The 14561-nt window shown below is 43.1% G+C and overlaps 1 protein-coding gene across 6 annotated transcripts in view; it reads left to right on the top strand.

Moving 5' to 3' along the window:
- Positions 1–14561, top strand: part of TENM4 (teneurin transmembrane protein 4) — an 810928-nt gene that overhangs the window by 696095 nt on the left and 100272 nt on the right. For all 6 annotated transcript variants that reach the window (XM_052669278.1, XM_052669305.1, XM_052669320.1 and 3 more), the window contains one exon: positions 6591–6737. In XM_052669278.1, coding sequence (XP_052525238.1) covers positions 6591–6737 — 147 coding nt within the window. The remainder of the gene's footprint in view (positions 1–6590; positions 6738–14561) is intronic.

Genomic DNA, 14561 nt, shown 5'->3' with positions numbered 1-14561 from the left:
TCATATGTTTGCTGGTTAAACAAACCAAAAAATCAGGTTGAACAAATCAGTTTCTCCCATAGAGTTACTCTCCTTTTCAGGTTGTGAGCAATCAGGAATAGCAGCTGTGAGAAGCTGATGAAGAAGGACAGATATGCCAAAATATTTGTCCGGTGAACAGTTAAAATAAAATCTGCCATGTAAAGCTCTGTTGTGAGACAAGCAACATGGCTGTCCTACTGAGTTCACTTCTCTGGATGAATTTACAATCTAATGTTTCGTGTTCTCATTGTGGCTTAAAAGAAGTTTCAGGTACAATTGTTACCAGGGAAAAACTTTGAGCAGACAAATATTAATGATAGGGGATTTTGTCCAAGTTTTAATTAATGAGACTTTTATCTTCAGTCTAATGCACAGCAAACAGCAGTTTTCCTTGAACCACTGTTTATAGATCAGTAGATCATTTAGTCATCATTTCTTCTTTATTGTTTTGCATCAGTGAAACATGTTTGATTTGTCTTAAGCCAGGAGAAAAATGATATTCCCCTTCTTAGATCAAGGAAAGAGGGCCACTGTCTGTACTCCTACAGAGGAATGGTGACATTCATAAAGGAAGGTACAGGTCGACACTAGGCAGTGTGAGCAGAACCTCCTGCTGATGTTCCACATCTCAGTGTTTTGCATTTCAAAACCCCAGGAGTTCTCCTTTTTGTCTCAACTTGTATTGGAGAGAGCTGGGTCAAAAGGTAAGCACAAAGAGGATAGAGCAGATGAGAAACTGGTCTGTAGAGCTTATGCCCAGGGATCTCCAGTGCTCATTTGGTTCAGTAAGTCTTGTGTAGCTGTCACTTCTCCTCTGGATAACCTTTTAACTCACCTTTACACCCAAGAATAAAGATGCGTTGTATTTAGTGAGTACTGTAAGTGGGTAACAGCTTAGGCAACATGCTAAGAACAACGATCGTATCTACAGTACATGGCCTCTTTTGGAAAGATTAGCAACAGCTGAAACATTAAAAGAACATGCTTTTTAGTTGGCTGACTTCACGGCGTGCATTTTTCAAAACTAAATTACTCATGCTCTTTTGGCTTTCTTAATTATTAACATCTTTTGGGTTGAAATCCCTTCCCAGTAATCCCGTGTTGTCAAGAGTGAGCCTGATTTACTGCTGGGTCTTTCCTACAGCTTTACAATAAACCAGTAAATCAAACAAGATACAGAATTGTTTCTAGGTTGGAGGGCAAGTTTCAAGAGCAGACATCAGTGGGATTAAGCCAAGAAGCTACAACCAGGACTGGAATTGAGCGTTCCAGTCTAAGGCTCAATTAACACCAATAATGCTTAAAATGAAAATAGGTAAATGATATTAAAGATGTATGGTTTTAGAGAGAGCTCCTCCATCCAGAATACTGTTGGAGCTGCCAAAACATCCGTGTGTTTAATTTCTATTGCTGTTGATCCATTGTCACACTGAAGAAATAACCGCATTAACGCAGTAGTGAGGTGAATAACAGCTACTCTGAAAGATAAAGATTTTGAACAGCTGCCTTCGTCTGCGTTCAGGGATGAACTGCAAAGTCACTTCTTCGTTCTGAGAAGCAGTGAGAACTCAAGGTCAGTTCCTCCAGTTCTGCAGTTGGAAACAATGGGAGCTCTGGCAAGTCACTTCTTATTCTTCATCTTTCAGGAGCCACCTGATGAAAGGTTTCTTGATACCCACCAGCTCAGGAGTTGCGTGTTTTTAGAACACTTTAATAGGTTTTCATAATCTGTAGAGATCCCTTGATGTTTCACTCATCCCCTTCAGTTCCACAGAATTTGGAATCATAAAATCGTTAAGGTTGGAGGAGACCTCTAAGATCATCTATTCCAACCATAAACTCCTAGTCCAAATTCTGCAGATACCATACTGAGGTTTGTTCTCTCAAAGGAGCAGGTGTTTGCATCTTCACATGTTCCATTCAGCCAGATCCTGCTCATTTCAGAGCCACTACTCTGTTGAGACTTTCTAGAACATCCATTAAGAACCCTTTATTACTGGTGAGAGAGGACTGACAAAAGAAATAAAATTGTTGTCTATCAACACTTTAAGATCAGAAGTAGGAAAGTCTTATATCTTTTAAGTCCAATTTCAAGTGGCAATGAGCCTTAACATGAAAAAAAAAATTGCCATTAGGCATTGTTTTTAAATTGTACTAATTAGAGAAAGCCTTAACTGTTTTTACCACCAATCTTAATCTTAGAATTGGCGCCATCATTTCTTACTGTGGTGACTGTCTCCTTTGACATGTTTTTCTTGGCTAGTTCAAAATTTGTCCACTTTCTGTAATGCTTCCCTGCTCTGTATTTTCTCTTGCATGGCAGACCTGACGTCTTTGTGTGTCTCACAGTATCAGCAGTACTTTCATGTGCTTCAGTTAGCAAGTCACATAAAAGGCTTCTTCCCCCTCAGAAAGCCCTATTCATGTATTTAATTATCTTAGTCACCCAAATACAGTTAAGAGACACCAACAGGAGTACAGGATCATTAGTGACTCTAGCTATGAGAAATCAGAGCTTCAAGATTATCACAGTCATAGAATCATTTGAGTTGGAAGGGACCCTAAAAGTTCATCTCATCCAACTCCCCTCCATGGTGCTATAAATCTGGGAAGGTTGAGCTTTCTGTGTTGATGTTCAGAAGCACTTTGGAGATACAGTGGTCTTTTTCCCTTATTACCCAGCGCAGGTGAAATGGGTAAGCCTAATTTGTGTAACCTTTTCTACAAGTGCTTTGAAGAGCACTGAGGAACGTGGAATATTATATGTTCTCCCTCAGTAGTGGTAGTGATGGTCAAGTTTGTACGCAGCAGAACTGTTCAGAAATAGTAATACTTTCTAAGTCCATTCTGCTAGATATGTTGACCTGCATATTGATATAAATTTCTAACTTGCTGACCCTAGGAGTCCTCTGACAGCACCGTTAAATTGTGTTGTTTTCTATTAATGATTTCCTTCGTCATTACTTACGAAAACTAACTGTTCTCCTACCATACTACCACATAGGAACAGATACAACTTAGTCTTCACAGCACTGATACTCTGCTGTAACTTTCATATTCATGGAGCTGTGACGAGGAGGTCAGTTCATTGGGAAATTGCTATCTCTGACTCCTTGGAAGAGATTTTTCCTGTTAGGAACTGGAGTTGTCTCTTACTGACGAGAGGAGGCAAACTGCTCTCTAGCCTGAGAAGATGGCAATGCCGTGTGTAATGGCCTTACTGAAGGAGTCATCCCACAGTAGGTACCTGCAGCTTGTATCTCAACTAGTGACTCCAGATTCCCTTAACAGTCAAGGAGGATGAGTGGACAGTTTGTGAAGACATTATCTTATGAGATACTCTCTTCCTTTCCTCTCCTGAATGGTGTTTTTCCTCTGTTTGCCTTCTGCAATGATTGATGTAATGTCTCAGAGTCCACTTGAAGAAGTTCAGCAGGAAATCATGGAACTCCATTCAAATAGCCCAAAACCCATCGCACACATGGACGAGGGCAACCCTGTCTTACAGAATTTTATATATATGTACCAAGCTCCATATATATATCAGTGAGGCTTCTTTGCCTTAATCATCCCTCTGGGAGGCTATTCCAAAATTTTATTCCTTTCATCCTGACAAATGTGGTTGTTTTGTTTTCCCCTTTCTAATTTCCAGACAGAAATTATTCATGCATGGTTTAGGCCTATTTGTTCTTATGCCAGCATTATTCTCCTTAGCTTAAATAGCTGTTTTCCTTCTCACTGTTTATCTGTTTCATGAATTTGTGGAAAACAATCATAATCTTTTCAGCCTTTGCTATTCTAGAGTGTACAAATCAAACTCTCTCATTTCCTCAGAGGCAGGAGGTGTCTCTATAATAATTATATCAGACCTTTTCTGCCGCTCTCTTTACCCTATGTGGAAAGTGAGAAAGTGGAGGACATTCAGTAGTCCAATGTTAACTCCTCATTTATGTAATTGTGTATTTTTTACCAATACCTGCTGGACACTTGTCACATGAGAGATATCTGAAGATAATATATTTGGTTTTTTTTTCAGTCTCACAAGAAGCAATCAGCACAGTATTTTTTTTGTCTACTGAGGTTAGACTTTGGTACTAAGAAACATAGCTTAGTGGGCAGCATTGGGATAGAGTGGACAGTTGGACTAGATGAACTTTGAGATCTTTTTCAATCTTAATGATTCGATGATTCTATGATTCTTTCTTTTGATATTTTCCTTCCAAAAATTAAGCAATGGAAAATATACTTAAAGAAGTTAAAATGAATTTAATATGAATTTTCATTGTAGCCCTAACTTAAACCATTTCCAGCACTTGGATCTACTCCTGTATGACCTCACAATTCTATTGTATTTAGATCCAGGAAAGAATTTCTGAAACCCATCTTCTTCCACCTCTGAAGACTTGTTGAGTTAAAAGTCGGGTGCTATCCAACCTTTCTCCTCTCATACTTTTAGAGTGGTTTCTTCAAGCTCTCATTGCCCAATTCTCTTAGACTCACTTCACTCCTGTCGAAGACAACACTACCAGCCTTTTCAAGGAGTGTCCTGCTTGGTCTCTGCAGCAGCGAGAGATAGAAAAGAGTTTTTGGGATAGGTTATGAAGAGTCTAGCTGTTGCAGCAGAGCAGTAAATCACAAAGTGTGCTCAATGGTGATGCAATATTGTCATTGCAGAATTGAGCTGCCAACTACTGAAGTGATGCAGAACACACAGAAAGTGATTTCGTCAGCTTTCTCCAGAGGCTTTTTGTCTAGACACATTTAATCTGATTTATAAAGAGGGGGAAAATGGCATATCCCAACTGTCAGGATGGGCCTATCCAAATGGAATCTATCTGCTCCAAAGTAAGATTACCTACCTACCTACATAACTTCAGCAAGTCCTTTTAACGAGTAATGAGATTCTTCCTCTCATTTTCCAAAACAGCTGAATGCTTGCAGTTTGTACTGGAAGGGAGTAAAGGAAACAAACTAATAAATTAGCTCTAGCATGGAAAAAAATCACATTAAATGCTTAAAAATTTGGCACTGTTGTAAGTAACTGAAGGCACAGCATTAAAATAGAGAACTTCCAGTAGCCATGCTTATCAATAGCTCATCTGTAGTGTATAAATACTAATTTAATGTACTAATAATGAAGCACAAGCATGCTCACTACAATTGGTGTGCCCCACCTCACGTGCATACAGTACACATTTCAAAAGGTTAGAAATCCTGCAGATATGTTTGCAAATGCAAACTTTAAGATTCGTTTGAAGGACTTTTCTCTACCCACTTTGTTCTTTATTCCACTTGGCCTTTGTTAATCTGTAACCTGTTAGAAAAGCTAATTTAGCAAAGATGTAAACAATTTGTTAGTGAAGAGGCACCTGTATTTCTCCAGCGTGGGACACTCAAGCATTTCCTCAGACAGCCTGCCATTAATGCAGTGATGGGGTTGATCAAGTGTTACCACAACGCACATCTTTCAGTGCTCTTCACCACCGTGTCCTTTGGGACAGGATATGTGCATCACTTCCGTAGTTCCACAAACAAACCCATCATGCAAAGCTGAGAGCTTGAAGGAACTCGAACTATGTGAAGGGATTTCACATGTACGAGCTCAGGAGGCCTCAGTTGTGTTCCTGCTTTAATCAGTCCTGCTGGGTGACCTCGACAGTCACTTCAGTGCTTCACTTCCCTAATCTGTAAAATGCAGCTAGCGTTTCTGGCTGCTACCCACAAAAGATATTTGAGCTCTGCAGGTGAAAAGCCCCCAGAAAATGTGTAGGCTAAACAGCCTCCCACACATGGCTGCTTACTGGGGAAATTACTCTGCTATTTTCCCCCCAAAAAATAAAGGATGGAAATCTCAGCAGGTGGCCGTCGGATGCGAAAATCAAACCCTAGTGAGCAGGCAGGAAGCATAGGGCTTAACCCCCCCTCCCCCTGAGTTTAATCACCTGTTATAGGAACACCTTCTGCTGGAGTCTCTTTTTAGTCAGCAGAGACAAACAGGCATTTCCAGAGCATGTTTCAGTGTAGGGACCAAATCTACATGAAGGGCTTCCACTATAGGGAAGGTTCCTCTGCTGCTGAGTTGTAGGGCAGTTATAACAGGGTCAGATGAACCCCTCTCAGAATGACTGTAATACAGAAATTGTGTGTTCTCCAAATATTTGCTAATGTATAAAGTGCCTTCCTTTTCATTCTGGTTTTGAATGTGGTATTATTCAGGCTACAAACTGTTTTATCATGCGGAGTGTTAGGAACTTTAACCCCACATGTAACTTAGGTATCCCTAAATCTTGGTCTTATAAAGTAAAAGCTTTGAGATACTCAGGTGGAAGGGTGGGTTTTGCAAACGACAGAGCAGGAAAATCACAGTGTTTCCCCAAGCTCACTATTCAGTCAGTGCCATCAGTGAGGCTGTGCACTGGGGAACTCTAAACTGAGACAATAGGAAGACATCAAGTGGGAGTGGAGAACTGAGCCGAAAGCAAAGGGAAACGGCAGGTTACCAGCCCTTTTCCGGGCTACATTTCTCTCCCTCTGTGGTATGTCTGAACGTGTGGCTGTTTGCCTTGCAGAGGGATGCCCTGGCTTGTGCAATGGGAACGGCAGATGCACTCTGGACATGAACGGCTGGCACTGCGTCTGCCAGCTGGGCTGGAGAGGAGCGGGCTGCGATACGTCCATGGAGACAGCGTGCGGCGACGGGAAGGACAACGATGGAGGTAGGATCTGAGCGTGTGTGCCGTGTCTGTGAGGTCTGCTGGGCTGGCTCAGCCTGAGTGGAGTCCGATCCAAACATTCAAGTGGACTTGGGGTGCCAGGCCTGAAGAGGAAGGCTTATTAACCCCCCATCTCAGAGAGCACATGTCCCCAGCTGCTCCAACTTTGGCCTCGCTGCCTGAGGTTTTCATCAGGGCTCCTCGGTAGGTCACTACTGTCTCGGGATGAATGTTTTGCAGTAACTGAGAGGCTTCAGTGACTGATCCCCATGCCCACAAGCCATCCAATCCCTCTCGAACCATGTTTTATTGATTACAGTTCCATATGTAGTGATGTCAGGCATGTGAATAATGGCCCTGCGTAATGCAAACTTAATATTCAGAGTTATCTCATTACAAAGGAAACCCTGGTGCCGTGTGAAGGTTTGAATTAGAGGGCAGGAGATGAGATATTAAATTTAAGGCATAAGGGAGGCCGCATAATTTGTTTTGTTGTCACTCAGCAAAAGGCTTTGTAAACCACAAGCCTGGACCAGGACCCAGACTGTGAAGTGGAGATTGTATTTTGCAAGTTTCTTTTTTATCATATTCATAAGAACAGTACAGTTAAAAAAAAAAAAAACAAAACAGGCAGCCAAGACTGTGATTATCTGCTTCACAGCAACTGGGATTTTGATTGAATATTTAAAATACTTCTGCACATCTGGCATGGCAAATGGACCAAATTATCCCTTTGGAAAAGAAAGAAAAAAATTGGAGAACCATATAAAGAACGTACACAGTGACACAGAAGTTTCTCCTTGCCTCACATGGAACTGAGTTTCACCGTACTCCCCTATGTACTGAATTCTCAAGGCAACAGTAAAGTTCATTACGTCAGGTGTGTAAAAATATGTCAAATAGAGCTATGGGCAACCCTAGTTTCCCTGGAAAAAAATAAGCAACAGAGTAATCCAGGCTAACAGACAAGACCACATCTGTATAACATCAAAAAGAGTATAACCAGACTCACGTTGGTGAAACACTGTCTCCTCATATCTCCTGGTTCAAGGTGTTTGTGGTCTCACCAACATGTGTAGGAAAGACAAAAGGCATCAAGATGTTTACAAGTTAGTGCACTTCAGCTGCTAGTCTGCATTTGGTGAGCCTGTGTGAAACATGGGCATACACAGCCAGAGCAAAGCAACTAACAGGTTCTGACTTAGTATCTTGCAACAGCTTCTGCGTTTGTCAGAGCCCCTAAATGAATGTTGACCTTGCTCTTGGTATGCGAAAAAAATCTCTTGTACATGGGCACTGTACATTGTAGTTTACAGATAACCATGTAACACACTATGCTGTTTCCTTTTATTTTGCTACTGCTATTCCTGTCATCTGGAAAGTGGAAAAGAATCATAGAATCATAGGATCATAGAATCATAGAATGGATTGGATTAGAAGGGACCTCAAGGACCATCAAGCTCCAGCCCCCCCTGCCACAAGCAGGGCCACAACCCTCCACATTTAATACTAGACCAGGCCAAGACCAAGAGGATACATTCACCTTCTTGATCTGATAGTTATAGATTTTTGTGGATCATTTGTGGGTTGAAATCTAGAACTTCAACTCCTGAGATCAGTAGTGGTGAGGAATTTCTGCTTGGAAGCTCAAGTTCCTTGTTCAGTACAGGGATTTGAATAGGTTTACCTGGAGTGGGGAAGGAAGGCTGATTCTGGACCTGTGTTGCAGCTGCCATGCTGACCTCAGTATAGCAAGAGAGCGGGAGATATCTGATAAACACAGAATAATTTAGGTTGGAAGGGACCTCCAGCAGATACCTGTATCAAGCCCGTGGTCAGAAAAGGTCTAGATGCTCAGGGCTGTGTCCAGTCAATTCTTGAACAACTTCAAGGATGGAAGTTCCACTTGTTAGGGCAATTTGCCCCAGTATATGATCACTCTCCTAGTAAGCATTGCCCTCGTAATAATTAGAATTTCTCATGTTCCAACTTAATGTCTGCTGCCTCTTGTCATGAGTCATCCTGGAGTACCTCAGCTGGCTTCTAGCTTTTTTTTCACAACAGCTTAGACCTCCTGAGCAGCACATATACGTGTTTCATGTGTGACAGCTGCCTTTGGGTTTCTCAGCTATCCCATGGCAATCCCTGTGTTTCGGAAGTAGAATTGAGTCTGTATTCATTGCAAACACTTTGTGACCAAAGAGATCACACTGTTTTCCAGAGCACTGAAAAGATACAGGGTGTGCAGCCTCTTGTAAGAGCAGGCAGTGAGGGTATAAGCTCACAAAAGAGGCTTTTCCCTTTTTGGAGGTCCTGACACAATATCTCAAGTGACGCTTGCTTTGGGCTGGAGTAGGGCGTTTTATTTGGCTGTTCCCCGCAAAGAATTTTAGGGCTATTGCTGAACTTACCTTTGTGTGCACGTGCAGGCAGGCAATGGAAATGGCAAATTCCATGCAGCTTTAGAAGTCAGACATCCAGACTGGTCGCCGCGCATGCTACCAGTGGAGAGAAATAGGTTTACAGCATCATCTCTCTGAGTTGTTTCAGACATCGCCTACTTTTGCTTGATGAACGCTGCCCTTCAAGTCATTTTCCACTAAAAACAGTCACTTGAGGGCAAAGAGCACGGTGGTTTTTCAGAAGAGCAATGTGAGGCCATTCACATTAAGGGTCTTTCACTCTGCCTGAGCTCATCGGAAGCTGGTCCCACGTTGTGGTATCGTGTGTCCGCTAATCAGGATCCCTGCAGCAGGAAATACCTCAGGATAATGGGAGCTGAAGTCAGAATCTTTTTCATCACATCCCAGCCTAATCATACCCTGAGGGAGATGGGTACCAAATTACAGGGCGTGCTGGCCTCTTAAATCTGGAGGCAGTTCAGATAAACAATAACAAGCAAAGCAGAAGTCACTCAGAGAGAAACTCAGTGAAATGTAATCTCTGGTCAGGTTAAAACAAGGCATCTGGGAGAGCACTTCCCTCTCCACACTCAAGTGTCATTTGTCAAAACTGACACTTAGGTTTCACACCCAGGCTTACTTTATTTACACTTCTAAACATGAAGTCCATCAGCTTGAAAGGAGTTGTGGCAAGTAGCAGAGAGCAGGCAATCATCCAGTACCAGTCAAGGGAAAGCAGTGCGGTGACAGAGCTTTAACAGTCTGTGGAAAAGACTTGGATTTTCAACATTTGACCTCAGAAGGTTCTACCTGTATTGCAACAAATAAGAGATGTTTCCTTAAGATGGGCTTCTTGCCTCTCTTTGGCAGGAAATAGCCTTTATTCATGGCTGCAGGCTCTCAGTAGATAGTCCTGAGAGCAGTGGTCCTGAAGGTAAGCCCACACAGAGGGCCCTGTCATGGACTTGAAGAGTAGAAAGTTTGAAGCTTTAAAAGACTGCAGATATTAACTCCTGTGACAAGTCTTGGAAGTGGAGTTAACGGCAGTTGACTCAGTGTTGAGAAGAGGTCAACATTCTATGGGATAGAATTCCCATACAGGATAGAATTCATTGCACTTGTAGAGTCCTGCTTCAGAAATGGAGTATACAGAGCAACAGAGGGAAAGACGAGAGGTTATTATTCACTAACTTGCAGATATATCCACAAGCAGTAAAGCTATCTTAACCATCTTTGTTCCAGAGAAATCATCAGTGTGACTCTCTCCATACTCAAAGAATTGCCCAATTCACAATTTCATTGTCTGGATACACGCCACCGTCCCTAAACCATGAGAGTGGGAGATTCACAAAAGTAGCTTTGTTTGAGGGCTTAGAGCCTAATGGTTCTCAGAATCACAGAATGGCCAGGGTTGGAAGGGACCTCAAGGGTCATGAATCTCCAATCCCCCTGCCACATGCAAGGCCACCAACCTCCACATTTAATACCAGACCAGGCTACCCAGGGCCCCATGCAATCTGGCACTGAACACCTCTAAGACAGGGCATTCACAACCTCTCTGGGCAGCTGTTCCAGCACCTCACCACTCTTATAGTAAAGAATTTCGCCCTGACATCCAATCTAAATTTTCCCTTCCTCAACTTCAAACCTTTTCCCTTTGTCCTGCTGTTATCAACTCTTCCAAAGAGTTGGTTCCCCTCCTGTTTGTAGGCTCCCTTTATGTACTGAAAGGCTGCAAGGAGGTCACCCCGCAGCCTTCTTTTCTCCAGCTCCCTCAGCCTGTCTTCGTAGCGGAGATGCTCCAGTCCCCTGATCCTCTTTGTGGCTCTCCTCTGCACCCTCTCCAACAGCTCCCTGTCTTTCTTGTACTGGGGACTCCAGATCTGGACAGACCTGGACCTTTCTCCCTAAGTGGATCTGACTGCATCCATTCTTTCTGGCTCCCAGAAACCTCCTATTCTCTTCTTCTGCAAGAACTGCAGTTGTGAAGCTTGTACCCCTCATTTCTTATTCTTGATGACTACATGCAGTGCATTCAGCTGAGCACAAACACAGGGTTCCAATGTACACATGGCCCTGTTTGGCCTTAGCAGGTTTCATTCTGTTCTCCACCACGTGCTAAGAGCTCAATGGGGGAACAGCTCTTATGCTTTCCTTACCTCCATCCTCCTAACAATTGTGTTCAAACCCAAGTCAGAGCAACCCAGACACTCCATGTGGTATTTTTGCCTTTCTGTACTGCCTTGAGTAGTACCCATTGCTGCCACTCATTTCAGGAACTATATAATTCTGCCATAGCCACACTTGAATTACCAGGAGTGAGTTCTCTGATATGTCTCAAATCCGTTTTACAGCATCACAGTCCATTCATGTAACTCTGCAGAGTAGTGCTTCGTGCTTTGCTTGCCCCACACGAGGATCAGGTTGTGCTTGTAGTAAGGTGGAGACTTGAATAATGCTTTGGGATGGAAGCATTTCGGATTTTTTGGCAAGAGAAATGTTGGCGCTGCGCGTTGGCCTTCTTAACACCCATGTGCCCACCATCTGTCCTCCACATGCCAAATGATGTGTTAGAGAGCTGGCAGGAGCCTGCACTGCTCTCTGCCAGTTGTAGGGTTACACCTGAAGGCAGTGGCAGGGTTATAGAGGGAATTGAATAGCATCCAAGAGAACCCCAGAACGCAAATCTTTATATATGTAAATGCATGGGCTGCAGACAAGGTGATGGGATGCTTTCAGATTTCTTTTTTCTTTTGCACACTGTTATGAACCTTTACTTCGTGCCAGCGAGGCTTTTATAGCACGAGAGGATCATCCCCTGGGCATGCTATGGGAACTGTCTGCTTCCTCAAAACCATAAAAAATGATGCATTAATGTGTGAGCTACATTTACAGAGGGAAGTGTTGAGATCTGAACGCACCTGGGAAAACAGCCATGGTAAATTAACATTTACCATCACTGACAGATCCAATCAAACAACAGGGTCATCTTGGAGGAACTGCGGCTAAAAAGATGAGAAAGAGATTGGCTAGTTGGTATCACCTAGCTTCTCTTCCTGTATTTTATGATGACTGTTAATCAGCCTTTTCTCAAATAAGGGAACAACGTGACACGTTCACATTTGCAGGTTTCAGCAGCTCGCTGATCCTCTATTGGACGGTAACACTTGTGTATCACCTGCTGCTGGCTGTTAGCACTGGGGCTGTCAGGAGAGCGGTGTGAAGCTGGGCACTACAGCATCCAGAAGCACACAGTGCTGTTAGCATGGATGATGTGCTGTGAAGTGAATGTCTAGCAGTGGCTGTGGCTTGCCTTGACGGCTTGGGAGAGTTCCTACTCCTTGTAACTGTTCCTTAATGAAATTCCTTTGGATAATAGATCCAGAAACATTGAAAATGTCCACTTTTCCAAAGCAAATGTTTCATTTTCTGCTGAGGTGAAGCAAATTACAGATGGGAAGGAAGCTCTGCTGGTATACAAGATGTAACAAAAGCTGACGTGTTGCGTTTTCAGAAAAGACAGGCTCGAGTGTGCGTTCTGCAAGATCCTTCTGCAATAAACTCAAAAGAGCATGGGCAGCTATTCTGAAAGAAGCTCAAAAAAGCTCTGCCAGACCTGCTTTAGCACTTGAGGCAAACTCTTGCCTCCCCTCTGGGCAGACATTCTGCTTAGAAACCTCAGGGTTTGCTCCTCAGTGTGTCAGCTCACCTACTGTCATGGGTGCAGAGAATGCATGGCTGCTTTCCTTTTGATGAGGACAGGAAAACCATCACTCTATCTGAGTGATCTGAGGCTACTTTCCAAGGTGTGCCACGATGATTTCTTGAACTGCTGTGGAATCAGTCAGCAGAATATATTAGGATGAACTTCTCAGCATTGGCTTAACACTTACAGTACTTTCCAGAAATGTGAGAGACCTTGGTGCAAAGAGATCTCAGCTAAGAGTGTCCCATCTGCCGGGGGTGTGAACACATTGCTCGTTCTGCTTTTTTTCCTAACCTCAGAGCCCCTTTCTTTCAGAGGTATGTTGACTCCTGAAGGACTCAGCTTCAGGTACAGCATTGCTATTGATCACGTTAAGCAACCTCTGCTTTCTGCACCGTCTAAAAGCCAATCTCCTCTGCTTGAAAGGGCTCTCGCATGCCTCCAGCACCTTATGGAATTCCACTGCAAACGTAAATTGCTTGGTTTCTGTGTTGCTTTTGGAGCTCTGTCAGGGGGGTGTGAGGAAAAGGCTGTGCACCAGAGGGCAGTGGGCATTGGAACAGGCTGCCCATGGCAGTGGGTACAGCCCTAAACTGACAGAGCTCAGGGAGTGTTGGGACTCTCAGATACTGGATTTGGGTTTGGGCAGTGCTGTGTGGGGCCAAGGGTCCCCTTCCAACTCAGGATGTGCTATGGTTCTGTGACCCCACGCTAAAAGTCTGTCTAGAGAAGGGAAATCCCATGAAGCCAGCTGCAGTAACACAGCAGTGCTGATTTGGGAGATTCTGCAAACTTGTAGACTCTAACCATATTGTTATAAGCCTGGTTTATGGTCAGCTAGTAGTGATTATCGTGTGTTTTCTGTCATTTCCTCCTTCCGCTCCATTCCCTTCTGTTTGTTTCAGATGTTCTTTAAACAAGAACGTAGTGCTGGATTAGGATGGACTTTCTGCATTACCCTTCTGTTTTCTGTAGTGCCTGGCACTGCAGGGCTCTGTTTCTGCACTAAAGCCCAAAGAGAGCTGCAGTACAAATACTTGATTTCTATTACATATGACTATACAATTTTGAACCTGCAAATATTAGGGAAAGATGTTAGAGCAATTCCTTTCCCAGGGAGCCAGAAATCTAATTTAGTTAGGATTCAGCCATTGAGAATCTTATTCAAGCAAAATCAAAACAGAGGAGCTAAGAGAACAGTAATATCTAACATGATCACACAGAGACATTGCTATTGTTCCTCACATTTGTTTTGTGTTTCCTTCTCCTTCCTCACAGTGAGCCCAAAAGCTACACCTCTTCTGTTGAATAGGTAAAATTGTTCTCTGCAAAGCCTAAGAGGAAAAGTTATTAATTCCTCAGATCCAGGAGAAGTAAATTAAGTGTCAGTCCTCAGCTCAGGGCAGAACACCATTACTTTTGTAAGCTGTCCTGAACCCATGCATTCACATGAACAATAACTTGTGTTTTCTGCGGAAATACTGAGACATTCCTTTAGTCTGTGTTTGGGGAGAGTCTGAACAACTGATGCTGGGAAGGGTAAAATTTGATTTGCTTAAGGGTGAGGATAACACATTATGTTACTTCTACATCTAAATGCCTTCATTTTAAACCCTCCCCATACAAACTCTCCTATTAATGCATCCAAAAGCATCACAGGGTGACACAGTGTCCCCATTGAAGGTGATACTGTTGTCTGGTGAATGATACAGGAAGAAG

Source organism: Tympanuchus pallidicinctus, unplaced genomic scaffold (genome assembly GCF_026119805.1).
Source record: "Tympanuchus pallidicinctus isolate F22 unplaced genomic scaffold, pur_lepc_1.0 scaffold11, whole genome shotgun sequence".
NCBI classification, from domain to species: domain Eukaryota; kingdom Metazoa; phylum Chordata; class Aves; order Galliformes; family Phasianidae; genus Tympanuchus; species Tympanuchus pallidicinctus.
The sequence above is the reverse complement of the archived record's forward strand: the minus strand, read 5'-3'. Positions and strand labels throughout refer to the sequence as shown.